Genomic DNA, 27731 nt, shown 5'->3' on the forward strand with positions numbered 1-27731 from the left:
TGGCATTGCTAAGTGAGGACCAATCTATCTAATTTGACTAAAAAAGCCTAGTTCTATCTTGTGGAGAGAAAGGCAGATATGGAATGTTTATGCCGAAGAAAATAAAAGTGAGGCAGCTGAATAACATCAAAAAAGATGCTATCGGTGATGTACATAATTAGGAATGCTCTCACCTACCGATAAAAGGGGAAAAAGTTAACGCAAAAGGAGAAGGAAATCTGCCTAATTCTTAATCTGCAGCTGACTTGATATTACAGCTGGCACATAAGCTCTCCCTAGCGGGTCAAGCCCTTTTCTAATCATTGTATGTTAAGAAGGATCAGTATCAAACTCTAGCACCCAATAACAAGGTGCCAAAGAACAAATCTTGAGAGTTCCACCAACTGACTTCTTTACATATTTTATCCAAAAAGCTGCCAGCAATAGCATCTGCATTCAACAAGAGAGGAAAAAGAAACTGGAATTAACAGTCAATAACGAAACTTTTAACTGCATCCATAGATCTTACTTCGATTTCTAATGCAGAAGATGACTTTCACGGCATAATGAGCGATCGCATCAAACAAAGGGTTCGCTCTTGATTCCCGACCCAACTTACGTCGCATTATAACAAAGAGGCGAAACCGATAACTCCGGCAAGAAACCTATCGTCGGAAACTTAGCCCCGGAAGAAAGGTCTCAACCCCCACTACCATTTAATAGGATTATCACCACCCGAAACATACCACTCTTCGGTCCACCCCCTTTTCCCCCACTGCCCTTTTTGTTTCAGTAAATCTCCTCTGTGTTACCTCCGAAAGGATAGAAAGAACTAGTGGAAATCGCCATCCGCAGCAACCAACACAAAAGAATCTGAAAAACACTTCAAAAGGCTATCATGACTATGACAATTCAATCCACGTTATTTCACATCCTGAACTAACACTCCGCGTAAGGACTATTCGTACCACCCCCCCCCAGAGGCTTTTTGAATTCAGCTCTAGTACCGTGACAACCGAATCGGGCCATGGATCACCTGAAAAACTTTAAGCTGTTCCGAAACGATACGCCATACCGCTGCCAACAAGGTCCCTGAGTTCCTCCGTCGAGTTAGTTAGGCGCCAAATCCACGAAATGCCAGATCGCTGAGCTCAACCAGATACGATCGATGAACTTCGAAGCGAAGAGTAGGAGAGCGACCGCCTGCTTTCCCGCCATTCCGGCCGGCGTTGCGCACCCCCGAGCGGGAGAGCTTCTCCGGCGCCGCCGCGCGCCGGCGGAGAGAGCGAGTGCGTTAACATGCGCGAGCGAGGAGGTCGATGTTGATCGGCGTCGCCATCGATGCATGCTCGCATGCATTTTAAGATTTCCTTTTTTCTTTTTTTTTTTCTTGGCGAGCTTCCTTTTAGTCGTCGGAGCTGGAGGTGCGAGCGAGGAGGGTGTTAGCCGTTGGTTTCAACGTGGACAGCTGTTCCCGACAGCTCCCATGCGAATTGACGTTCTTGCCCTCGCGCGCGTGTCTTCTCCATTTTTTGTCGGGGAGGGGATAATTAATAGAAATTTTTTTTTTGGTCGAAATAATTAATAGAAATTCACCGAGTGGGAATACACACAACACATGATCTAAATGGCACGACCGTACGAGTCCGACGGATAACGATTCTTTGCCCATCTCTAATCTCGACATAAAAAATCCGTCTCCATCGATTGTCGAATTGTCATGATCAGTTGATTCCATTTGACGCATGAAAAAACCGGCACGAGATTTACGCATCATTGCTATAAGAAAATGAAAACTAAGGATCTTATGAAAATCTAAAATTAAATGCAATTTCCTCTTCCTCCGCTGCACCTTGTCTTAGTAGATTCGCCGTCCAACGGTTGTCCTGTGACTAAGTTAGTTAACTCATTGTATTCGTGCAACGTGGTCCTCTTCTTGATCCTATGATTGCTGGCATCATAATAATATATATTGACAAACATATTTCCCCATTGTGCATGTTTAAATAAACGACTGTGTTGTAGAAACCTTGTGACCTAACTATGAAAAACAGGTAATGGTGGGCCAAATTCAAAAGTTGTTTAATTTTGGGATAATCATACTAAAAGTCCCAACACTTGTCACAAAAGTGTAATTGAGTTTTAAAACTTTTAAAAAATACAATCAAGTCCTAAAACTTATCACGAAAGTCCAATCGAGTCCTAAAACTTTCAAAAAGTACGATCGAGTCCTAAAACTTTCAAAAAGTACGATCAAGACTTTTTGAAAATTTTAGAAATCAATTGCACTTTCGTGACAAGTTTTAGAATTTAATTACATTTTTTTAAAGTTTTATGAGTCAACTACACTTTCGTGATAAATTTTAGGATTTTTAACGCACTTATTCACTTTTTTTTTTTTCAAGTAAGAAGTAAGGCGCCAAAATTACGCGTAGTAAATAGCGTTCCGAAGAAGGGCAATTTCGGCAAGCGCGGCCCGCCCGACCGGGCATGACTCGGGCTTGGAAACCCGAGGACCCGTTAAGGTGGCCGGTCACGGTCGAGCCAGCCCCGTACCGGTAGTTGTTAAAGCCCGAGAGACCGGAGGGATCGAAGTTGACGTGTCGCTCGACTCCGTCGCTGAAGAAGACAAGCCCCCGAAATCTCATCCTCTGTTTCACTTCACCTCTCTCTCTCTCTCTCTCTCTCTCCGTGTCGCCGACAATGTCGAGGCTCGCATGGCTTCTGCCGCTCTCCCTCCTCCTCCTCGTTTCGGTCTCCGCCGCCGCCGACGTCCAGAGTAAGTCCTTCCCACCCCGCGCTCGCCGCCGCTCTTCGCCTGCATTCCCGTGATCTCCGTCTCCGTTTCTTGGAATGTGGTGTGGGGTGGTGGCGCGGGGGCCTCTGAGCTCCGGCGTCGGTCAGCTTGGTGGTTCATTACGTTTGATCTGCTCGAGATGTTTCTGGGTTCTCCGTTTCCTTTCTAAATATAGCTCTGCGATATTATGTGCACTGGTTTGAGCGCATTCTTGATTTAGTGGGTGTCGTTGTTTGTGCGCGTTGCTGGTGTTGGATCTCTTGCCTGAGATCTGATGCTCCCGTTCGAGATCCTGCCGTGATACGGAAAATGTCTTTGCTGGTTCTTCGGGATTGAGCTGCCGACCAATTTAAACCGAGGTTTTGACTTTCTTTCTTTTTTATTTATGTCGGTTGGATCTTCTAGGAAATAAAGCCTAACAAGAAGGGATCTTGCGATTGAACGCAATGCAAATGACTTTCGGGCCGGTTTGAAATTCTAAATTTAGTAACAGGAGATTAGAATGGCCTCCATTTTGGGACTTAAAAGAATGGTCTGGATGTGGGGAACAGTGATGAGGGTATTCTCTGAGTGGAGCATGAGCTAACTATATATGGGCACGGTGGTGATATACGAGAGGCCTCCCAAATGGGTGTCGAGCTGCCTTTTCTAGTATTTCTCTGTTTTTCTGAAGTAAAAGCTAAGGGATGAAGGGAGGAAAAAGGTACATAGAGCATTTCAAGGACCAAGGGCTGGAAATTTGATCACCACTAGGTGCTGTTGTTTCCGCTCTCCTTAGCTTAGTGAAATGCGTCGCCTATTTTGTTCTCTCATGTTAGTCTCATCATAAATACTATTGCAGTAAGTGAAACCTTGTAGTAACTAGTAAGAAACAAAGATTCTAGCAGGGGATTAATTTGTCATTAAGGTAGTGGTTAAGTCTGGATTGAGGAGGGTTGGTAGATCAGAAATGTTTAATAGGTGGCTGCATAACTGCTCAAGGTCAGTTCTTTTCCGCTTACTGTGCGAGGATACACGAAATCCGTTTTTTTATTTACTCCTATAAATAACGGCAGACAGAGAAAAGTTCATTTGAGTACATCATATTAGAAATTCAATGTTGATGGCGATTGGTGTCTGTTAATTGGATGATGTGCGTGATATTCTGAGGTAACTGTGGTCTGTGAATGCTTCACGGATTAGTTCTTGTTTTGTGTCAAGACTCTTGCCAGAAAGTTATGGTAAGAAATGCCATATTGTTGCAAGTGCTTTTTCTATTCATCGAAGTATATACCTAAACTTTCATATGGACACTGACACACCAATACTAACTATACAGCTAGATGCAAGCAGACATTCCATACTCAGAATTTTGACTTCAGTGATAAAATCGAATTTTGCAGTCAACGGGCTAATGCAGGTCTACTTGCATGATATTATGCACTCCTACATCATAGTCAAGCTCATTGCCTGTTGCTTGTTGGGATCATCAATTTTAACGTATTTAGTTTTGATATGTCATCATCCCTCCTGCATCTTAAAGGCGGTTGATAGTGAAATCGTGCATTTCGATATACTTGTCACTCGGCATGTCACCTGAATTTCATATCAAAATTATCTTATATATCTACTTTAGATAAAGTAAACAAAGTAAAAGCATCAGCAGTGTGCTCTCAGATAGTCTTTTTTTTTTCCTCCCTCTTCCACATTCAAGTATATTCCACCTGTATGATTATGCCTAAGAAGCAATTTTGTGATCTTGATTGCAGTAAAAGTTACCAATAACCCTGCGGATGAGTTGGTGGCTGTAGTTAACAGCAATAGAACTGCAAGCAAAGGATCTTCCCTCTATGACAACCCTGGGCTAGCGTGCATTGCTCTGCAGTACATAAAGGCATACCAAGGTGATTGCGGTGCCGTAGGAGGCGCCAAAGCTATGAAACCTTCCGATGCTGACTTCGCCGAGACTTTTGCCCCCAATTGTGGTGTTCAGACCTCGACGCTTTCCCCTATCACTGGTCGTTTACTTGGGTGCCAGACTAAGTATGTGTCTCCTTCCGAAGCATTCTCGGAAATCTTGATGCAGAAAGAAAAGAGCATAGAAATTCTCACTGACAAAAACCATACTGAAGTGGGAGCTGCAGTCAGTGGCAGTGATGGTGGATCTCCTTACTTCTGGTGCGTCTTCTTCAGCAATGGCACATCCAACGGTAGCTTTGTTTTAGATGGGGGTGTGGCCAAGATTACTAAACCCGGATGCTTTAGCGGCGCCAATGACGACTGCAGTAGCGCATATCCTTCTCAAGTTCATCACCTATGGCCATTTGTTGCCTCGGGTTTGGTTGCACTATGGTATGTCTTTGCCCTATGATCAAGTCTCTAAGGCTGTTCACCATTTAATTTTTTGGCTCTCTGTATTTGTCTAGTCAATTCCTTTGCCACTGTAATTTGTTTTCTGTATCTTGGTCATTTTGCCCCCCGCAATATACAGTCCGTGAAGTAAGCTCTTTATTTTTGTACTTAATTCACGTTGAAGAGTTCGTCGTTACGCGATCTACTCACATGGAATACACTATTCGGAGTGCTTTTTCACTATTGCTTTTACTTTTAACGCTTCAGCCGATTGAACAGTCTACTCAATGTAATTCTGGACGAGAAATGTAAACCAGAAATTGGAAACTTCCTCCGTTTACCTAAATTTGGAAGAACAGCCACATCCCCCTTCTCCTGAACTTCAGGCTTGCTCGCGACTGTTCTGTTTCTTATTGTTAGAAAGATAGCTAATAGCTGCTCCGTTTTTGTTCGCAAGAAGGAATTATTTGGACGGATTTTCTGAAAGAATCTCCGAATAAAAAAGCAAGTTCGTTCTTAAGGATGTTTTTTTAAAGCATCGTATGGAGACGACTTAAGCTAAGCAAGCAGAAAAAAGATGAAACTTTGAGATACTCTTTCACTATTGATTTCACAAAACGCCCTCAAATCTTGACATAGATTACACGGAGAGTGAAACGTCCTTTCGAGTTCCTCCTCCTCTCTCTCAAGCTTTCAACTTTAATATAAGAGCAAGAACGACGAGAATAAAGAGAATACCACCCGAAGAACCTCCCACTCTATGAATCCAGTAAGGATCGAACCTCGCAAAGTTCTTGTCCAGGAAAGGCGACAAGGCAATCGCAAAGATCAGCATGAGGAGCAGCAGCGGTAGCCAAGCAGCGAAGTTGATAAATTCAGCTTCTTCTTCTTCCTCTTCCGCCGGCTCCCGGTCGATGAATAGCGGCGAGGCCACGGCCACAATTGCCAATCCTATGGCCACCAGCCTCTCATACGATGAGAACCTGCTCCTCGGGGCAGAAGCAGTCGATCCTTCCTCCATTGGAAGAGACAAGCAGAGAGGTTTCTGAGGAAATAACTTGGTTTCTTTCTTCCTTGATGCAACATATAGGTGATACAATAGAGAAGGGTTTTACAGGAATCTTTGCTTTGCTGGATATGGGAACAAAGCTGGTCTGCACAAACTAATGAGGTTATGAGCTAACTGGAATCTTTTCTTCTTTTACATAGATGCCCTGTTGGAAAAGCAACATTGCGCGGTTTGTTCTAGTGCTGTTGTTGCGTCCAAAATGGTTGCGCTTCGATCATTGGTAACAGTTGGAATTTAAGAATTCGTGTAACTATCTAGTTTGATCTGCTGACTGTATGCATAGCCTTTTCCAGGAGAAGTGACTCCCTGCGATCTGTCAATCTGCAGATTCTTCAGCTCACAGACATAAAATGGTGGGAAAATCTTCCGTTATTCAAGCAACTAGTGGCTCAGGACAATAATTGAGAAACTTTACAATCCAGCACCATCCGTTTGAGCCTTCAGGAAAAAGAATCTTCTTTACCTTTAACAGTTCGTCTTTGCCAACGAATCGTTGAAGACCAAGAAGAACTCTGGATTATTTCAGATAACTTGCAGTTGGCAGCTTCAACAGGAAGCTTAAATTTCCATGTTGCTTAAGATTTTGAGGACCGTCCATAGTGGAAACAGGACGGATTCTGCAGAATCCGATTCTTACTGAAATTCTCTGTAGAACTCTGCGATCGGAAAGTCAGAAACCATACGCAATACTTCATAAAACGAAAATCTAACAAGCCCCTTAGACCGATTTATTTTGGTCATAGCTTGTGAATCAAAAGCACAAACGAACTATTCAACATGAACCGGGCGCATTCGGTAAGACCCCTACATATTATTAGAGGCTGTGCCGCGTCGAATACAGTCACAAGCAAATTCGGCGCTTCAATTGATAAGGAAAATAGGGGGAAAAGAGCTGTCTAGGCAGTCGTGATATGTTCAACTTAAGGGCAGGCAAACAGTTGAATCTTGTGCTTGAATAGTGAAATACTAAGCAAAATGAGCATTATTATCTAGAGAATAACATGATCATAGCATACTTAGCTTTCCGTGTCTGTGGATACAAAAGGAATATCAAAGAACATAAACAGTGACCGATGAAAAATGGCCTAAAAAGGACCCGTTGTGCTCTTTTGCTTGTGGCCGCTCAGCCGTCTCACCCATTTCTTCTGGGAAGTCGTTGCGGAGCTGATGCAAGAAGCAGCATTTTCTTGAGACGCTAATGTTGGAGGAAGCTCCGCAGGAAGAGCAGCTGCGGCACTGGTGAAGGCATTTAGGGCGAGAAATGCCAGGATCGGAGAGAAGTCCAAAGTCCCTCCGAGCGGCGGTATGATTCCGCGGAATATGTTCAAGTACGGGTCGCACAGGGTGCTGAGACAAAGCATCAAAGATTACAAATAAATGACTTAGATAAATAACGCAAAGTGGATCTTCGTAATTAAACCTCATGTAATCAAACACACGTCAAAAGAGGAAAAAAAAACATGTTGCCAGGATGATTATGATGTTCTATGATAAAATTTGATCCCGTGATGCGAGAGACGAACCTGAGAGGGCTGACAATGGCTGGAGGAGCATTCGGGAACCAAGTCAAGACGAGCCTGGCAACCAACAGGGTGTTGTAGATATTCAGGAAATTCGATATGCCATTGGCCACCACAAGCCCCGCCAACGAGTCACCGCCGGGCAACACCGCGGCGAAGTTGTGACCCGACAGCGAGATCACATTCCTAGAGCTCCTGCAGTGAATCTGAATTGAAGTTCAAAATCACAGTCATGCGCACCGTAAGAACAAGAGAAACTATAAATTCAGAACCAGTTCAAGAAATCAGCACCAACATGACCGAGCTCGAGCTACCAATGATAAAATATCTTAATGGGTATTACCAGACAAACTCGCATAGAATACCCAAGTGGTGAATAACAAAAACTCATAATGCTTCAAGAATCAAGCGCAACATAGAGCGACCGAGTCGGATTACCTGTCGGCAGATGCTGCGGAAGTCGGAGTGCAAGGAGAGGACTTTCCCGACGAGCGGGCTCCGCGAGGCGACGGAGTGGAGGAATCCGAGGCACCCGTCGGCCGCGGAGGCGAGCGACCTGCGGAGGGCGTCGAGGTTGAGGGGATGGTCGTCGTGGCGGTGGTGCTTCATCGCGGGCCTGAACGATAGGGGAAGCGCGAGCGGGGTTTGGACGTTCGACGCCGGGACGAACGCGCGCCTGGGCGCGTGATGTCGCCAGGCCTCGTCGGAGGAGGACGGCGGCGGCGGCGGGGGCTCCGCTGGCGAAGCCATTTGCTCCGCGGCGGAGCTCGCAGAGCTCGGGCTGATGAGAGAGAAAGAGAGAGAGAGGGGAGGCGGGGAAGTGAAGCTGATGAAGAAGAAGATGATGAACCGGATAATTAGGAGAGAGAAAGCAGTCGTTTGGGGGTGGTCGGATCGACTGCCCACGTGGCACGCAACTGTTCGTTGATGATGTATTGGATTGGGCTTTGCCCAAGGAGAGAGAGTCCACGACTTTTGGGTCCATGGGTGTGCCCAGCACAGCGACGACAGCCCATCGGATCCGACCCGACGGCCCACGTAAGTTAGGAGTTCGACTGAGCATTTGGTCCGGTTCGACCCGGAAACTGAACCGAACCGAACCGAACGGGCCAGTTCGAGACCGGTTCCGTGTTCAAGACCCTAAACCGGACCTAATCGAACCGAGACTGACTCTGATTTCTATCTTTTAGACCTCTTGGTCCTGTTGCTGCCCCGTCCTCACTCGAGAAAATATTCGGTGGTTTCAAACCACCGCATCATCAGTATACGTGGCATACGTAATCCTATTCAGATCCATTAAAAAAGTGACACATGTCCACGTGACATACGAGGCAGAAGAGACTCTCGATGACTAAAAACAATTTCATGAAAATTACACTTAATGACCACTAATCGATCTATAATATGCAAACTACATAAATGAATCTTCGGATTGGACTGTAAAAAGTATTATTTCGCAAATAAATCTTACGAACAATCTGTCGAACAGGTCTGTGCACTTTCAACACAAGTCTCAGTTTCGAAATCGATGCAATTTTTTAATCCAAACTATGAGCAGCAATCAAGCACGGTATTGCCTCTTCAAGGTTTCCGGACACAACACGGAGAAGAATAGGGATGATTCTATACCCTCTCGAGACTAGATGGCTTATGGCAACAAGCGAAGGCGGGCGATGTTCGACGATAGTGAGGAAAAAGGAAACGAAACTCAAATGTTCGCTTTTTTTCTCAAGCAATTTTCTCTCTCTCTTAAGGATGCACAAAATCAAGGGCAACTAATCATCCCAAAATTAAGGGCAACAAATTTCAAGCACTAATCAAAAGCAATGGCAGCAGCAAGGATGTGCTAGTTAAGAGCAGCGGCAATGTAAGCTTACCGATGGGCAACTAATCATCTCGATGGACGTAGGCAATGTGCCGGAGGACGAGGAGAAGGAAGAGGAGAGACAAAAGCAAGACGAGCGGGCAACAAAGAAGACGATAGTGCCAGTGAATGCAGAGGTGGGATGGTGACAACGACAGGGAGTTCGACTTCGCCCTTTCTTCTGCATCTCACAGACGCGAACATTCCGTTGTTTGTATCTCTCTCTCTGACAATCTCTTATTCAAAGGGAAGCTCTAGCTATCGAGCTCTCCGACCCGAACTCCATCAAGCCTTCATCGTTTTCCAGCAACTAAAAAGAGAGCATACGATGGTGATCGTCCGGAGGTGGCCATCGGATTTTGCGAGACAAAGAGGAGAGAGAGAGAGAGAGAGAGAGTGAGAGAGGCGTGAGCTGTTTGGAGTGAAATTTGAAATGAAGGAAGAAAGAGAGGGGGGAGAAGACACGGAAAGAAGAGAGAGAGGGTAATTAACGAGTAGGGAGAGAATTTGCGCAACTATTCCCACTAGCCTACAAGGTTTTTAATTTTTCATCTTTTAATTTCCGCCTCACTTGGACACGTCACTTCTTTAATGAATCTGAGTAGGATTATATATGTTACGTATGCTGATAACGATAACGTACGTGGTGGTTTAAAACCAAATATTCTCTCCCCCTGTCTCTCTCTCTCTTCATCTCACAACTCCCTCGTTGGTTGCTCGATTGCTCCCCTCGCAGCCGTTTCTCGCTCTCTTTGTCTCTCCCTATCGCCCGTCCGGCCAAGAGCCAACAACACGAGGCTCGGGTCTGTGTTGCGTGTCACATATGCTGATAACGTGCGAAATTCGTGTCCGGAACGGCAACCTCGACGTGCCAGCCTGGCACCTGCGTGGGACAGTAGGATCTCCTCCGCCACCGTCTTGACCACAAAAGCGTTGACCCCACATCCTTCCTTTCGGGATAAAGGCTTCCCCACCGCCACGTGTCCCCTCTTTTGACCACCACCACCACCACCACCACCTACCCAAAAAAAATCAACCGCCGTCTCATCTCCGCCCACCTCCTTCCCCTCCTCCTCCTTGTCCGGACCATCTGCAACTCTCTCTCTCTCTCCCGATGACTACGGACTTGCTCAAGCTCTCGTCTCATCGCGCGCTCCGCTTCGCCAATGGCGACGACCGGAGCCTCCTCCTCCTCCGCAGCCACCGCCTCCTCCCCCTCCCCCCGCGGCGGCTGCGCGGCGGCGGCGGCCGCCACCACCTGCTCCCGCTGCGTCTCGCCTCCCGAGCGCCTCGCCTCGCCCTCTCCAACACCCTCGAGGCGAGCCGCCCGACCCCGTCTCCGGCTCCTCCGGAGAATGGGGACGAGCCCGGGCGGCGGGGCGGCACGTCGGTCCTCCTCGACGTCTCCGGCATGCTGTGCGGCGGCTGCGTCTCCCGGGTCAAGTCGGTCCTCTCCGCCGACGCGCGGGTGGAGTCCGCCGTGGTCAACATGTTGACCCAGACCGCGGCGGTCAAGCTGAGCCCGCGGGCGCTTGGTGGGGGCGGCGGCGGCGGCGATGATTCCGCGGCCGGGGTTGCGGAGAGCCTCGCCGCGAGGCTGACGGAGTGCGGGTTCCCGGCGAAGAGGAGGTCGTCGAGGATCGGGGTGGCGGAGAACGTGAAGAAGTGGGAGGACATGGCGAAGAAGAAGGAGGAGTTGCTCGCTAAGAGCAGGAATCGCGTGGCTTTTGCTTGGACATTGGTGGCGCTGTGCTGCGGATCGCATGCCTCGCACATACTGCATTCTCTCGGGATTCATATTGCTCATGGTGAGTACATCGAGCTCTTCGCATCTTAGTAACGAATCGATCTCAGCTCGCTGATGATGTCAAGTGAAATCTGCACTTTGAATTGACTGTTCTGTTCGTGGTGGCCGACTTAGGATCATTTTGGGAGTTTCTTCACAATTCGTATGTTAAAGGGGGGTTGGCTTTGGGGGCTCTTCTTGGACCAGGAAGAGGTTAGTTGACCATTCCCTTCTCTTTTACTCCCATAATCGTTAAATTCCTGCGCGTAATATGGTATATTTGGACATCCGATGCCTTTGGAAAGGCTGATGGGTGAGTGGGTCATCGTCCAAAAATAGATGGTTTGCAGAGTGAATCATGCGGCTCTAGATTTTAAGACTAAGATCTTGTGCAGACTTGCTCTTTGATGGTCTAAAGGCTTTCGAGAGGGGATCTCCGAATATGAACTCACTCGTCGGATTTGGATCAATTGCAGCCTTTTTAATCAGTTCGGTGAGGCTCTTCGCGGATAGGTTTTTGGTGTTTCCCCAGTTTTTTTTTCTGGTTTTGTCGCTCTCTTGAAAATTAAATTGTCGAGTTACTTTCTCGTAGGTCTCCCTTCTGAACCCTGGGCTTGACTGGGATGCATCTTTCTTCGATGAGCCGGTGATTTGCTATCTTTTATGAGTTTCCGCTGCTTCCTTTCCATGTTTATACCTGATGTCAAGCGGCCTGTGAGAAGCGACTCATACTGGATGCATGCTATGGCCACTCGGTTATTATTGTTTTGTTTGAATGGTTTGGTAATGTCATTTCTAAAAGCCATAATACTGATTAAAATAAATCTCAAAATCTCGATGAGGATCTTCGCAGCAAGCCTTTTCAAGCTGCACTAAGATATACTGTTTCATGCTCACGCAAATGACATTCTTCTACACGAAAGATAATAGATAAATGTCTCACACAAGGCAATTTATTTTTAGCATGCAGGTCATGCTTCTTGGCTTTGTGCTCCTGGGACGTTCCCTAGAAGAGAAGGCAAGAGTCAGTGCATCTAGTGATATGAATGAACTTCTAGTAAGTCAAAATCTTCTCTATATCTTTTTTACATAAAACATTTGAACAGGATGCGCCTTGAGATCTGTTGATGTTAAACTACACTTTAGTCTAGGACGTGCAAGGAATCTTCAAAGTGAACATCACAAATTTGATTATGCCCAGAAACTATTTTAACATCATTTTTATTTTGATCTGTCAATATAATGTTGTAGATCTGCCAAATTAAACTTTTCGGCTTGTTATTGTATTCGTTGATTTCACCTTAACTGAATGGCAGAAATTTCCTTATATAAAACATAATCTATTAATGCGGTATCCTCAGGCTAAATATTCCACTTGCTCCTCCTTGTTGATCTTTCCACTAGTTTTTATGCCTTTGTGAAACAAGAAATCTGGTTGGGCAGTTGGAGGCTCATGATATGGAGTTTTCTGATGCACTTTGTCCAGTTTCGCATTTATGCGCAAGAGGCATTTCAGAAGCACCTTCTGATTGGGCTTATTTCGTAAGCATATCTGCATCATGTCTCATCTATCCTAGGTTTACGCCTAGTGCCTATATAAGGGCACACATATTTGAATTGCTTTCAGAAGTACTTGGGCTGTACTAATTATCCTATCCTGATTAATGTCAACTGTTTTCCAGTGTTCTCTTTTAACCTCGACTGTACATCACTATGATCTTTTTAAATCCTGGGTATTGTTTCACAGATTAGTTGTTTAAAGACTTATCATTACTTCAAGTAAGTTTTATACATGGTTTAAGCACTTTGAAGCTTTTTGGGAGATTTTTGCTCATCTTGAATACCCCTAAATCCTAATACTCTAAGACTGACCGATGCTGGTAATTTGCAGTCATTGATATCCACTCAGTCTCGACTGGTCATTACTTCCTCAGAAAGTGATCTCTCTACTGATAGTGTACTTTGCTCTGACGCATTATGCGTTGAGGTTCCAACAGATGATATTCGAGCTGGTGATTCTGTGCTGGTATTGCCTGGGGAGACCATTCCTGTGGATGTGAGTGTCTAATAACCTCGTGAAGTTATGATTTACATGAATACGCCACATAGGCAAAAGATGCAGTAATAGTCTTTTCCTTAGTATGAGAGTACCTTTATACTGGTGAATTTTTTTATTCAGCTTATTCATCCTGCTTCTGTTGAATAACCTTTGCTATAGTCATCTAGTACATCGAAATTTGCAATTTACTTTACTGAAGTATCTTTCCCAAATGTTCAATCATTATGAAGGACTGTGATTGTAGTATAGTACATCGAAATTTTCAATTTGCTTTACTGAAGTATCTTTCACAAATGTTCAATCGTTATGAAGGACTGTGGTTTTAGTGGCCCTTTAAATTGCTTTGCGTACCGGTTTGTTTTTTTAGTATGGTGCTACATTACTCGTGTAAGTGTACTTCTATTGAATCAGCAAACCAGTGATCCGGGCATAGTCAGTGTTACACTTTTAAGCAGTAGATTTTGTGGCATATCTCATAGATATGTTTTTCTTAGCTCAAGTCTTACTTTACAGGGGAAAGTTCTTGCCGGTAGAAGTGTTGTTGATGAATCCATGCTTACTGGAGAATCACTTCCTGTTTTCAAGGAAAAAGGTCTCAGGGTCTCAGCAGGAACAATAAACTGGGTAAAGTTTTGCATTCATAGCTTATTCCTCATTTTAACTCTAATGACAAGGAAATTGATTTCCCCTTATCTTACAAATGATTTGCATAATACCATGCATAATTACCCTGAGACAAACATTCTGGCCTTTCGTGCTTGACTAACAAAAGGAATTATGCAGTGACATTTCAGGCAATTATTTTGTAATGAGTTTGTTCAGAGGATTTGCCATTTATGGTTGACCTTTAATGTTCTTAATGGTGGACATTTCTTCTGTATTTATTTTCAGGATGGTCCTTTAAGAATTGAAGCCACTACAACTGGTTCCAATTCAACGATATCCAAGATATTTCGCATGGTTAGTAAAAGACTCTCTTTGTCAATGCTTGGATATTCTGACATTTAACCTTACCTGAAATCTGGATTTTGACACTCTTTATCCTTATAATGGATGTGTGGCTGTGACATGGGTGACATCCAGCTTTACCTTTCAACCCTGGGCATTAACATATTATCGGCACAATTATAGTGAAAGTAATACAATTGGCATCATACAAGCGTGGATTTTTTTCCTTATATAGTTGTCCAGGATCTTTAAAAGTAGGTGAAGAAAATGTACAAAGTGAAGTTGAAAAAAGAGAGGAACAGATGGATTTATAAATGAAGATGCATGAGGACTAGTAATGCTAGGGAGAATCAGAATGGGCAATTGAAGAAAGACAAGGTAGATAGATTGAAACAGAAGCAGGAAAAGATCCGGATTAAAAAAACTGAGGGAGTGTGATGTATATGACTTATGAATCAACTGATAGAAGTAAGTTAGGAAAATGAGTTCATCAGATTTCACGTGTCAATCAAGCTACACAATGATGCCTGAAGTTGCTGTTGTGATCTCTTTTGCATCCATTGAAGCCGACAGATGAATCTTTGTTTATAATTCACTTTGGTGCTCTGCCACACTCTTCTCATTGTCTTTTTTTTCCCTTGTTAATTGTCAATAGTTTTCTTTGTGGGGTCAATGTCATTTCTAACATATATCATGTCAGGGTCACGAGTCACCCAAATCTTTAATCATGGAGCTAAAAACACGCGTCGGAATTCAATGATTATGGCTTTTGACAAAGCATTACAAAAATTTCTAAAACAAAGTTAAGGAATTGGTGAAAAGCATGGACGAGCTGATAATTTTGTCGATTATTCTATGACAGATGAACGAATTTAAGCTTTATCCTGTGCAATGTTTTGGGAATATTTTAAGCTTACACTGTCAGGTATACAGACAGAGAGACAATAATGCACTAAAGGTGTTGCTTTCAAAATTTTAGGTTGAGGATGCTCAAGCTCGGGAAGCACCCATACAAAGACTTGCAGATGCAATAGCTGGACCATTTGTGTACAGTATAATGACCCTATCGGCAGCAACATTTGCTTTCTGGTGGGTATGCTTGTTTAATGTTTTCCATCACCAGCCATGCTACATTCATTGTGAGAACTGTTATTGGGGATTCTGGCTTATAATATTCCTCCTGAATATGGGTCACAATATAATGAGTCAAAATCTATCTTAAAGTATTCTGAGTGAAATGTGCCGTTACTAGTATTAGTATTGTCTATCCTTTGTGAAGAGGAGCTATCAATAACCTATGTAATGTGTTTACCTTCTTTTTTAGGTACTACATCGGGACACACATTTTTCCTGATGTCTTGCTTAATGATATTGCTGGTCCAGATGGAGATCCCTTGCTCTTAAGTTTGAAGCTTTCTGTAGATGTCCTGGTAAGTAATAGTCTAGAAAACCGTATGTCACATTCTATTTTCGGTGGAGTTCAAAGTGTGTTTTTTTGAAACTGTCACAATCCATGTTCAGAGGCAAGATGGTAGATTGACCATGGGTAAGATTTTCAGGAGTTTCTTCTGCCAGGGTTGTAATGATCTGCTTCGTTCCTCAATACCGGAACTTAGCCTGCTAAACGTGAAATGAGTAACTAGTGCTGTGTACTCCCCGAAAATTGTCAGTCTTCATGTGATGCAGCTCACAGAACTCCTAATGCTTAATCTTTTCTCTTAGTTGGATTAATACACTCCAATGAAGAATCCAAACCTTATCACTTAAGTTTCTTCCGTCAATATTCCTGTGCTCTGAATCTTAGCTGATAATCCCGTGTGTAAGTTTTGTCTTCTGCGTGTCTCTCCAGGTGGTCTCCTGCCCTTGCGCATTGGGCCTTGCAACTCCAACCGCAATCTTGGTCGGCACATCTCTTGGTAATTACTTTACTTTTGTGATTGATCGCATAAATGAAAGAGTCATACACTCCCAAGAAAGTAAATGGTGCTGGTAATTGCTACGATTCACTTTACTTTTGTTTCTAGAAGGTCGCCCTTTGGATGTTTGGGTAGGATTCTGGAATAGTTGACAATAAACTTGAAGGTGCTGCTTATGATGCCATTCTCTTCTGGTCTTTATCACTGCAATTTTGGAGTTTTTACAGGCATCTCTGTGCAAAAGTTTTCTTTTTTAAGAGCTTACTATAAGTCTTCATATTCTGGTACAAATTACACGATTCGTTTCAAAATTTTAAACTTCTGCATATTGTGGGGAGATATCTATTCCTTATGGGAACTAGAATGAGTAAGACTTATTCGACTTGGGTTGATCCTGTCTTCTCTATTAGATCTTTCTACATGTGCAGGTTTATTTTCTCCTAAAAAGAAAAGCAAGGTTTACAATGTTTTCCCAACAAATGAATGAACATTGACTTTTGGCAGATCTAATTTCCCTTTTGTCATGCTGAAAAATGAGCAGGAGCCAGAGAGGGGCTACTTGTTAGAGGAGGAGATGTATTGGAACGCTTAGCTGGTGTTGATTACGTTGCTTTCGACAAGGTACCTCTGATTTGCAGTATTATATCTCTTTTAACGTAGCATTCCGCTTTGAAGTTCAAATACATGTGACGAAATTGCAGAAACTTATTTTGTTATTATTAACCATCAGACAGGAACACTTACTGAGGGAAAACCAGCTGTTTCTGCAGTGGCTTCATTGTCTTATAGTGAATCAGAAGTTCTTCAGATGGCTTACGCAGTAGAGAGGACAGCGTTGCATCCAGTTGCAAAAGCTATTGTGAACGAAGCAGAAGCAATGAATCTGTCCTTGCCTGGTACTAGAGGACAACTCTCAGAACCTGGCTATGGGACATTAGCAGAAGTAGATGGGCATCTGGTGGCAGTTGGTTCGTTAGACTGGGTTCATGAACGATTCCATAGAAGAACGGACGTATCTGACCTTTTGAACCTCGAAGAGGCTGTGATGCAACAATTGTCTAAACGGGTGTCACTGTCAAAAGATTCACAAACAGTGGTTTATGTTGGACGAGAAGGTGAAGGCATAATTGGTGCAATTGCCATATCAGACGGTCTGCGCCAGGATGCCAAGTCTACAGTAACTAGGTTAGTTTCTGTCTGTCTGAGATATACTCATCTAGCAACTGCATACGCAAAAAGGAAAGTCCCCACATTTTCTCTTTGGAAATTAAGATTTAAACTGAAGTTGGCCGGTCTCGTTCCTCTAGTTGCAATGCTATGCCTCTGGCAGCAGATCAGAAGAATTATCATTCAATACGTACAAATCTGAGTTTTTTTTTCCCCTTTTTCCTCTCTTTTGCCCTCAGTCATATTTAGGATTGTTAAGTTAGGAAACTTGTCAGAGAAGACTACCCAAATTGAAGCAAATTATTATAGTATAGCACGATGCTCATCTATGGGATCTCTCTTACTGTAGCAAACATGAACTCATCTTGTATAAATGATGGCATGAAACAGCTAAGAAAACACTCAAATAACCACATCAGTTTATTGTCAGAATAACTTGACTTTCCATCATTCTATTTTTTGTGCTAAAGTCTATAATCTGATTTCTTCTTGCTTTTACTGTTTTGAAAAGGCTCCAAGAGAAGGGAATCAAGACCATCCTCTTGTCAGGAGATAGGGAAGAGGCAGTTGCAAATATAGCGCAGACAGTTGGGATAGGACATGAAAGTATCAATGCTTCCTTAACTCCCCAACAGAAATCTGATGTCATATCGGCTCTTCAAGCTGCAGGACACTGTGTTGCAATGGTATGTTAATCCATTCAACTTGGATGATTTTCTGAAGTTAGTCTTAAAGTATTGCAACTCGTTTTATCCAACTATGGCATCTTTTAAAAAGTCTGCGAGGAAACACTGAAGTTGACTTATTGGCCACCTGTGTGTTTGGCATTTGTGTGGCCATGAAGATGCCTGTGATAACTCCACCTAAAGTATTTAAGTTCACCAACCTGATCAACGAGAGCATAAGAGATCAGTTTCCACACGGATAGCTGAAGGGCAAAGAGTGATTTAGAGGGCAAGGACAATTGTCTCCGAGCAGTTTCGTGTGATCTGTCATTGTAAATACACGTGTACACTGCACTATAGTGATGAAAATGAGCCATATTCTAGGATTGTTTACTCATGAAGCCAGCTCAGTGATCTATCGCGTGTATTGCTTGTTTTTAGCATGGAACTTGATTGCTTTGATCATTGTATAGTCAATGGTACCTGACATGCTTGTTCTTTGCAGGTTGGAGATGGCATAAATGATGCACCCTCTTTAGCTCGTGCTGATGTTGGGATTGCTTTGCCACTTGAGGCACAGGAAACTGCTGCTTCTGACGCAGCATCCATAATACTACTCCGTAGTAAACTTTCCCAGGTATGCAGTACTTGGTCAAATATTGTTCGTAGTGTTGATTGATTCATCAAGGTTGTATCTAATGTTTCCTCGTGTTTCTTTAATCCATCTTATTTTGTCGGGGGCAGGTTGTCGAGGCACTTGATCTTGCACAGGCAACGATGGGTAAAGTGTATCAAAATTTATCATGGGCGGTAGCGTACAATGTCGTTGCTGTGCCCATCGCTGCAGGAGTACTACTTCCCCAGTTTGATATTGCCATGACACCCTCTCTGTCAGGTACCTTCACGTAATGTCCATGGAGCTGTAATTCGAAAGAAAACACGCTCGCACCGAGTGACCTCTCACGCGTGTGGGTTCCATTGCACGAGGGCATGGAATTGTTTTCGATCATCCCGCAGCCTCTGATTTCGTGCTTCCACATATTGACATTCCCATAACTCTTGATTGCGTGTTCAACAGGTGGACTGATGGCGTTGAGCTCGATTTTCGTGGTGACCAACTCGTTACTTCTCCGACTCCACGGATCGCGCAGGAACAGAGAGGAGTTACTATTTCCTAGTAAGCCGAAATGCCGTGCAGGAATAACCAAGAGCTAGGATATAACAAAATGAGGAGAGAAACCCTTCGCCATCTTCGGCTTCCCAACTTAGTCTGTTCAATTTTTTTTCCTCCTCCCAATCCTTCCATGTGGGAGATTTTTTGTATTTCTATAAAACTGATCATAGAGTTTAACAATTCGCTGACTATCCAGTGTGTGAGGAAAGGGCTGGTTCTGTGTAGTGGACCAGTCAAAAAAGCTCGACAGGCGAGAGAGCATGTATAAAAAAAGGAACAAAGGGTGGCATTCTTACTTTTCTCGGTGGACTCTTTACATAGCATGATCACAGCATCTTCCTTTGTGTACTTCCTTTGGATAAACGGGTCTTCCAGTTTTCAAGTAAAAGATTGATTGGCCACACAGCTCTCTCTCTCTCTCTCTCTCTCTTCCATCGAAAGGTTGGGATATTATCCAAAAAGTCTTAAACTCATTATATGGCGGTCAATTCTGTCTTAAATTTTTTAATTGTGCCGATTTAATCTAGTTAATTTTGGTCGAAAATTATGCACCGGCGTATCAGAAAATTTTAAAAAGAATTTGCAAAATTATTCACGCTAGCACCGGTAGTTGTCACATATGATGGCCATCGTCCACCATCAATCAAGAGGACGTCGTGGACCAGGTAGAAAGGCCAGATGGGCCTGGTAGTGAAAAGGGGTTTTTTCGCAAGGGCCCAAACGACCTTGGAATTTCCTCATAGGAAATGGCTGGAACCAGTACCGATACATCACATTAAGACCCGACCCCAAAGCGATAGGGACGTGGGGGGCGGTACGCCTACCGCGGAGCTTTGTGAGCCCCGGTTTCAGAACCGTCCCGCAGAGTCGCACATGGATCCCGGGAAAAGGACTCGTCCTTCCTTTCCTCCTTCGGTCCCCGTGGGCCCCAGATCCCTGACAGCCAATGAACGGCCGCCACGGTGCGTGGCCTGTGTCGCCTAGCCTAACGCCCCCCCGTTTGCTTGAGGAGCGACGTGATCCCTACAAAAAAAACTACTCCCAGCCGGAGCAGCCAGCTACGGGCACTAGCTTGGCATCCACATGACGCCATGTCCTGTGTATGCCTCTCGTCATTTTCATCAAATTGGGTTTTTTGCACCTGATCATAATGAATTCGATAACGAATTCCCCGTAAAATTCGAGAAAATTTCAAATAAGTACCGGAAGCAGAAATTATCTCAAATAAAAACTTGAAGAGCATCTTTGGCAACTTGCCAAATAGTAAAAATTTCTGTTCTTTTGTTCCCAGAATCAGTTTGGGAACAGAAATCCGTTTGTTAAATTTTTTGTGCCCGGGCACAATTTTGCAAAAAATTGTTTCCAGAATCAGTTTTGGAACAGAATTAAAAAGCAAAAAAAAGTAGCTTCTTGATTCTTGAACAATTTTTCCATTTCTGATTCTTCTTGATTTTCTTCTTTTTTTTGGTTTGTTGTTGTTCTTCGGCCTACCGCCCACCGCCCGCCGTTGAGGGCGTCGCGGCCCTCGCCGCCTAGGTGAAGACGGCTCGCGACCGCGACGGTGAGGCCTCGCCCAGCCAAGGCGAGGCCGACCTCGCTGTCGCCACCCAATGAGGCTGGCGGCGAGGGCGAGGGCAAGGGCCGCGACGCCCTCGCTGGCACCGGCGATCGGCCATGGCCAAGGAAGGGAAGGGAAAGAAAGAAAAAAAAAAAGGAAAAAAAAGAAAGAAATATTAAAAATTCAAAATATTATTAATAAAATGAAATTTTGTATAGTTACCAAATGCATTTCTATTCTTTTTCTATTCTAAGAATATAAATTTTGGGCAGTTGCCAAACGCATTTAAATGCTTAGAAATTATTTCCGGGCACGGAATAAAAAAGAATCATTTCTGAGCATAATCTGTTTCCGGGCACATAATGGTTGCCATGCGCAGCCGAAGTGTCATCTTTTTCTCAAACAAAAGCCTAAAATGGACATTATTTCAGATAAAGACTGGCCATATCAATCTTAAAGAATAATTTGGCCTTACCGGTCGAAAGGCATATCGTTCTTTACTTTTTTTTCTTTTTTTCTTTTTTGATTTTTTTTTTGTTTTTTTCTTTTTCCCTCTTCTCTCCATTGGCCATCACCAGGCCTCATCAATGGCCGACGACCCTTGCTGGATCTGGCGAGGAACGCCCTCGTCCGACGCCGACGAGGGCAGCCCTCGCCCGAGGCTGGCAAACTCCACTGGCCATCAACGAGGCGTGGTGATGGCTAGGGGAGGAAAGAGAAAAAAGAAAAAAAGAAAAAAAAATCAAAAAATTTACTTAGAATTTTTTTGACTGAAATCCCCCTTACCGGAATAGTCACGTCTTGGTTGGACGATCAAAAGTTCTTATTTGAGATAATTTGGCCACTTTAGGCCCTTATATGAAATAAGGTCTGCTTCATGTCATTATTTAAGAAAATAATGGCACTTCAAACTCTTTTTTAGAATTTTCCCATAAAATTATTGATGGGTTCAAACATTAAGGTCCTAAATTTATCCTTCTCTCGCAAAAATTGAAAGATTATTGGCTGCCAATGCAGTGCAAACCAATCCGACCCATTTTCACATTCTCCCTTACCCTTTCCATGATCCCCATCTTAAATAACATAATCTGTTGTGATTCAACTCGATTTTGATGAGTTAGCAGTACACTCATGAAACAGGTGAGTCGAGTCAGATTTGGATCAGATTGAAAATGGTTCGATCTATTTAATCCGTTTTGACTCATTTTCTAAAAAATGCAAATTTAGTGACAAATACCCAACCAAACCCATATCGTACTCATACCAGACCTGATTCAAATTGCTATGTATTTGACTTAATTTACGAAAATTTATACTTAAATTGAGGTGAAAGTATGGCATAAGTGAGCGCAGGGTCGAATAAGGCGAGAAAGAACAGAAAGAGATTCATAAAAGTAAATTGGATCCAAGTAAATTGTAAACTCATTTATAACCCATATTATTTAGGGTTAATACCACGAAAAACCCTAAACTGGTAAACTTGTGACACATTTACCCCGAACTATTTTTTTTACCATAAAAAACCCCAAACCGGTACACCTGTGACAATTTTACCCCGAACATATCACAAAAAACCCCAAACTGGTACACATGTGACAATTTTATCCCAACTAATTTTTAATATTTTTTTTCTTTTTTCTTTTCTTTTTTTTTTCTTCACTTCAACCAGTGGCTGGTCGCCAGTCCGGCGACCGGCCAGAGGCGAGGGCCGCCTCCGGCAGCCGCTGGCGAGGGGCCGCCCTCGCTCGACTCGGCAAGGGCGACCCTCGCCGGATCTAGCGAGGGCCGTCCTCGCCCGCCCAGGCGAGGGCCGTCCTCGCCCGCCCAGGCGCGGGCTGACTCGCCCGAAGCCAGACGAGGGCAGCCCTCGCCCAACGCAGCGAGGGTCGCCCTCACCTGAGTCGGGCGAGGGTCGCCCTCACCTGAGTCGGGCGAGGGTCGCCCTCACCTGAGTCGAGCGAGGGTCGCCCTTGCCTGAGCGGGCGAGGACAGCCCTCGCCCGACGCCGGCGAGGGCAACCCTCGCCCGACGCAGGCGAGGGTCGCCCTAGCCAGATCCGGCGAGGGTAGCCCTCGCCCGATATCGGCGAGGGCGGCCCTTGCCGGCTTCCGCCTCTGGCAGGTCGCCGGACCGGCGACCGGCCAAAGGTTGAAGACAAAGAAAATAAAAATAAAGGAAAAAAAAATAAAAATTCGAAAAAAATAAAAAATAATATTAAAATTTTAATTCAGGGTAAAATTGTCACATATGTATCAGTTTGGGGTTTTGTGGTAAGTTCGGGTAAAATTGTCAGATGTACTGGTTTGGGTTTTTATGGTCAAAAAATAGTTCGAAAAAATTGTCGCAGTGTACTGGTTTGGGGTTTTTATGGTAAAAAAAATAGTTTGGGGTAAATGTGTCACAAGTGTACCAGTTTAGGATTTTTCGTGGTATTAACCCTATTATTTATAAATCCATACATGATTTATCTACTAAATATAATTAACACATTTACGACCTATTTAACACCCATACGGGTTAAGAAATTGGTCAATAACTCATTTTGGCGGATCTAGTTAGCAGCAATAATGCCGACTTCCCGGCATCGATGAAATGACCAATTGAACATAAAGTGGAGTGGGGGGATATTCACTTCGCAAAAATATTCTTTAAGCTTTGGAAAAGAAAGATCTGGTGGAGGGGGTACAACAGCGGGGGGAGTTGGGGGCCATGGATCCTTTAAATAAATGGGGCATTGAATCGGGCACGTGATAATGGGAGGGGGGCAGCAATTGCGGTTGGTCGAGAAAGACAAAGGCCAAACTTCCCATTTCATGCGCCAACGCTTCGCATGTGATCTCTTGTCCCTACACTCTCTCTCTCTCTCTCCCCCACTTCTTCTTCTTCTTCATGGTTTTTCCATATCATTGCCTTCTGCTCGTTCCCACGTTTTGGTAAAAAGTTTCGATTCCATGTGTGCGCACTCGAATTTGGCCGAGGGGCAATGCGAAATTATTCACGCGGGATCCTTTTTACCTTATTCTCTATTTGAAAAGTTTTTGGATCGAACTTTCCGACACTTACTCAAGTGTTTGTATGTGGGCGATTGCCGTGCATTCGAAAGACTTTTTAGGGACCAGTTTTAGATAGAAGGAAAACGAGAGGAGCGGAGGTGATGCCAATATGGGTGGTCCTCTCTGGATGGCTGCGGATGAGTTAGCCAGAATGGGTGGGTACTCGAAAGTCATCTCGCGGTTGGATTGGTGAAGCTAGACGATGAGCTGCGGGCATTTTGTATTCCTATGTATGGTCACCCTTCCGATCGCTTTTTGCGAGCTGATTAAAAATCCGCTGGGCTCGACGAGTTTCACGCGCAATCGCCTCGCATCCTCCACAGATGATATCGGACCGGTCTGCGCCTAAGTTCGATATAAGTGTCCGCACTGGAACCACTGTAATAAATAGAAGAGTCCGTCAGGGGCCCATTTCGTACGGTGCCAAGGGAGATCGGATCACAAAGCCATTGCGAACTCTCCATCCGACGGCCGACGACCACGAGGCTCCTCCTCGATCCGACGATCTCGACCCAACAAACGTTCGACAGTCGACGTCCTCAGTTCGATGAGATTTCGAGCCTCGAACGATCGGGGCAACGTACGCAGCCACGTCCCATTCGTTTACACATGGTAACGTCCACTTGCTCGCGATGGCATATCACGAGCAACAGGAAAGGCCTAGAAAAACATCCCAATGAGCCACGTGGCGCCAGGCCCACCGGTGGGGCCCCCCCGTGGGGGTAGAGAGAGAGAGACATGCTGGCTTTAATCGGGACATCCTCTGATGTGGAAAACCCGAAAAAACCCAGGACAACATTAAACAATTACATCACGTTTCATTAAAACCCAACGAAGCATGGATTTGGCCAGTTCTTTAAACAGTTAGTTGGTCATATCCCCCCCCACACCCCAAAATAGAGTAAAAAACAAAGCCCACCACAAAAAGACAGGGTTAATATGCCAATTAAAAAAATCTCCAACTAATATGTCTGGACCGCATTTTGCGACAAAAATAATTTTTGGCATCGCAAAAACTCCCGCACCGGTACATTCGCGCGACGTTTACCCCACCCAAAAGTAAGTTAAAATATCTTCAAACCGGCACATCCACGTCACATTTATCCGAATCATATTTACTCCGCGAACGAATTAATTGTTTGTGTCAAAGAAAACCTTCCAAACTGGCATGTCATTTCTCTCAAATCGGTGCACACATGGTACCAAGTGTGCCCATTTGAGGATTTTTCATTAATTCGGGTGAAACGTGGTACGGTGTGCGCTATTGGCTTGTGTTTTTTTTTTAAGTGGGTATTAACCTAAAGAATTAAAAAATAATAATAATAATATGAATAAAACTTTGTACATGTTGGAGCCAGGAGGAGGGACAAAGGCCGTGAAAGGGACGTATTGACGGTGGCGATCCTGGAGCCGTAAACGGCGTCACACCGGCCCCCCCGGTCGGGGTCGGGTCGGGTCGGGTCACGAGCGAGGACAGGCTTTTTCCCCGGGGGGGGGCCCACGCGGGTCGTCAGGGGCGTCAGGGGCGTCAGAAGAGGGGGGCTCGGGGAGGGATGGAGGGACGGGGAAGGACGGGACAAGTGGGGGCACCCCCCCCTACTCCCCTTCCAAGTTCCCGAGGTTAAAAAGTAAGAAAGAGGAGAGAGAAGAGAGGGAGAGATGTCTTCCTTTCTTTCTTTCTTTCTTTCTTTCTTGCTGCTGCTGCTGCTGCGCTTTGGTCAGATCAATCCAATCAGAGTTCTCCAGATACGGGGCCCACCCACCACCCCCTTTCTCTGCAGATCCTCTCCGCGGGGCACCGCATCTTTAATTGTCGAAACGACCGAGGACCTCCCTGCAAATTCCGTCGACACCCACCGAGGACCTCCCTGCAATCTCCTCCTGCTCCTCCTATTCCCTTTGGTAACGTTTCTATTTCACTATTTTTCTGTTTTTTCTGTTTCTCTGGGATAAAGAAAGAACGAAAATCTGTTTGGTAACGCATTTTATTTTTTTATTTTCCGGAATAGAAAAATGGCCAAGAAATAGATTTAGGACAGAAATAAGAAGTAGATTTTTTTCTACTTCTTTGGTCCCAGAATAAATAAAAAAAGAAATAAAAAGGTCCGATCCTCAAGTCGCGGCCTCAGCTCCTTCTCCATCCTCCGTCGTCTGTAGATCGTCTCAAAGCACCGGTCCGGTCCATTCCCGACGGGAATAATAAAAAAAATATTCATAAAAAAATTCCAAAAATTCAGAAAAATTCTCAGAAAATCCACAAAAATCAGGAAAATTCAGAAAACCCATAAAAATTTGCAAAATTCTGAAATTTAAAAAATTAAAAAAAATTCATAAAAAAGTTTCTGGAAAATAAAAAGAGAGATTTTGGAAAAGTAAAAAATTTTAATAAACTTTTCCCCAAAAAAATCAAAAATAAAAAATTCATAAAATGGCTTAGAATAAATTAAAAAATTTCGAAAATTCATAAAAATTAGAAAAATTTCAGAAAAATCCCTAAAAAAAATTAGAAAATTAAAAAATTCCAAAAATTCATAAAAATCAGAAAAATTCTCAGAAAATCCATAAAAATCAGAAAACCCATAAAAATTTGCAAAATTCCGAAATTTTAAAAATTTAAAAAAATTTCATAAAAAAATTTCTGGAAAATAAAAAGAAACAGATTTAGGGAAAGTAAAAAATTTTAATAAATTTTACCCCAAAATTTTTTTTAAAAAAATTCACAAAATGGCATAGAATACCCGTGGCCACCCACTTTGAGTGAAATTTAAATTTTTTGAGGTGCCCAAGTGGTATTTTTGAAGATTTCTTAGTTTAGGGATTAAAAGGGGTTTTAAACCTCTAAAAAGGATTAGAGAAATCAATAAACCATGCTTATTGGTTTTTTTCACTTATAACTTGTACTTATGGTTAAATAAAAGATATAGATTTGAATGCAAAAAATTGGGAATAGAAATTTTTTTGGTTGTGTCAAACACATTTCTGTTTTTTTTCTATTCCAAAAATAGAAATTTTGTGCAGTTACCAAACGCATTCTTTTGCTCAAAAACTCATCCAAGAAATAGAAATAGAAAAAATTATTTTTGAAAAGAAATTGTTCCCATAAACATAAACATTACCAAACGCGCCCTCAGGAGTTGGAGATCCGGACCGGTGGGAACCGGTCGGATTTTAGATTTCCGGGGTAGGTTTTTTTTTTGGTAGGTTATGGGTTCAGAAAATTGGAGAACCGATCCCGATGAGTAGGTTTCGAACCCGCAACCTAAAACATGTCTTTGCGTTTTTCTTTGCTCTATGTCTTCGCGCGATCCTACAGTATTCCACGGCGTCCATTGATGAGTGTATAATCTGAATCCATCAGTCTAAGTTTTCATTTTCTGGCGATATCGATGAATGAGACTTTTACTTTGTTAATATTTTATATTTTTTGTGTATCTAAATATGAGTTGTGGCTGGTAAATTGTAGCAAATGGTGGTCATTAGATGTGACGATTCACCGCAACGTTCAATTAAGAATATAGTTGGAGTAGACCTGGAATTGACCATATAGCCAATGACATGGTAGGTTTCAAGTTCTTAGGTGTACAGGGATTCCAGATTCCCAAAATTAGGAAACCGGTTCCAACGGATGGGTTCCCGGTGGAAACTGGATCAACTCTAGAAATGCTCACCCCTGCTCCAAATAGAGTCAAATGTGGGTTTATTTATTTGATTTAATTGGATCCATTGGTCTTTATATTACGTACGAATCTATTGTGCTCACCCCTACTCCAAAGGGAGTCAGATGAGGGGGTTCAATCTGATTAGATCCATTGATTTCAATGTTACGTACTGTGCATGCGATCGAT

The 27731-nt window shown here is 43.7% G+C and overlaps 4 protein-coding genes across 4 annotated transcripts; 2 read left to right on the plus strand and 2 right to left on the minus strand.

Annotated features, from left to right (window-relative positions):
• The first annotated feature begins 2563 nt into the window (after positions 1-2563).
• On the plus strand, positions 2564-5347 carry LOC115671205 (uncharacterized). The gene is made up of 2 exons (XM_030592698.2): positions 2564-2758; positions 4525-5347. The coding sequence occupies exons 1-2, from the start codon at positions 2683-2685 to the stop codon at positions 5124-5126; spliced, it is 678 nt and encodes a 225-aa protein (XP_030448558.1). The 5' UTR covers positions 2564-2682; the 3' UTR covers positions 5127-5347.
• A 335-nt stretch (positions 5348-5682) lies between these two features.
• On the minus strand, positions 5683-6981 carry LOC115671206 (uncharacterized). The gene has a single exon (XM_030592700.2). It carries the CDS (start codon positions 6126-6128, stop codon positions 5793-5795), a length of 336 nt encoding a protein of 111 aa, XP_030448560.1. The 5' UTR covers positions 6129-6981; the 3' UTR covers positions 5683-5792.
• A 146-nt stretch (positions 6982-7127) lies between these two features.
• LOC115671204 (ylmG homolog protein 2, chloroplastic) lies at positions 7128-8517 on the minus strand. Its single transcript, XM_030592697.2, has 3 exons — positions 8135-8517; positions 7700-7902; positions 7128-7523 (listed from the first exon to the last, which is right to left on the minus strand). Exons 1-3 carry the CDS (start codon positions 8444-8446, stop codon positions 7262-7264), a joined length of 777 nt encoding a protein of 258 aa, XP_030448557.1. The 5' UTR covers positions 8447-8517; the 3' UTR covers positions 7128-7261.
• A 2089-nt stretch (positions 8518-10606) lies between these two features.
• LOC115671200 (copper-transporting ATPase PAA2, chloroplastic) lies at positions 10607-19574 on the plus strand. The gene is made up of 17 exons (XM_030592692.2): positions 10607-11368; positions 11482-11559; positions 11742-11839; positions 11939-11992; positions 12317-12403; positions 13238-13402; positions 13919-14029; positions 14297-14365; positions 15333-15442; positions 15678-15783; positions 16203-16269; positions 16811-16890; positions 17000-17454; positions 17948-18122; positions 18607-18738; positions 18846-18996; positions 19180-19574. Exons 1-17 carry the CDS (start codon positions 10675-10677, stop codon positions 19314-19316), a joined length of 2769 nt encoding a protein of 922 aa, XP_030448552.1. The 5' UTR covers positions 10607-10674; the 3' UTR covers positions 19317-19574.
• The last annotated feature ends 8157 nt before the right edge of the window (positions 19575-27731 follow it).

This window comes from Syzygium oleosum, unplaced genomic scaffold (assembly GCF_021117445.2).
Source record: "Syzygium oleosum isolate NSW1041296 unplaced genomic scaffold, Sole_v2.1 Sole_v2.21, whole genome shotgun sequence".
Lineage (NCBI taxonomy): Eukaryota > Viridiplantae > Streptophyta > Magnoliopsida > Myrtales > Myrtaceae > Syzygium > Syzygium oleosum.

Excerpts from the sequence above, each read along its gene's own strand:
- LOC115671205 (XM_030592698.2), top strand. The coding sequence starts at position 2,683 with ATGTCGAGGCTCGCATGGCTTCTGCCGCTCTCCCTCCTCCTCCTCGTT. Across the intron at positions 2,759-4,524 it reads CGCCGCCGCCGACGTCCAGA|TAAAAGTTACCAATAACCCT; the intron begins GTAAGTCCTTCC and ends TCTTGATTGCAG.
- LOC115671206 (XM_030592700.2), bottom strand. The coding sequence starts at position 6,128 with ATGGAGGAAGGATCGACTGCTTCTGCCCCGAGGAGCAGGTTCTCATCG.
- LOC115671204 (XM_030592697.2), bottom strand. The coding sequence starts at position 8,446 with ATGGCTTCGCCAGCGGAGCCCCCGCCGCCGCCGCCGTCCTCCTCCGAC. Across the intron at positions 7,903-8,134 it reads TCCGCAGCATCTGCCGACAG|ATTCACTGCAGGAGCTCTAG; the intron begins GTAATCCGACTC and ends ACTTCAATTCAG. Across the intron at positions 7,524-7,699 it reads GCCATTGTCAGCCCTCTCAG|CACCCTGTGCGACCCGTACT; the intron begins GTTCGTCTCTCG and ends GCTTTGTCTCAG.
- LOC115671200 (XM_030592692.2), top strand. The coding sequence starts at position 10,675 with ATGACTACGGACTTGCTCAAGCTCTCGTCTCATCGCGCGCTCCGCTTC. Across the intron at positions 14,030-14,296 it reads CAGCAGGAACAATAAACTGG|GATGGTCCTTTAAGAATTGA; the intron begins GTAAAGTTTTGC and ends ATTTATTTTCAG. Across the intron at positions 17,455-17,947 it reads GCCAAGTCTACAGTAACTAG|GCTCCAAGAGAAGGGAATCA; the intron begins GTTAGTTTCTGT and ends TGTTTTGAAAAG.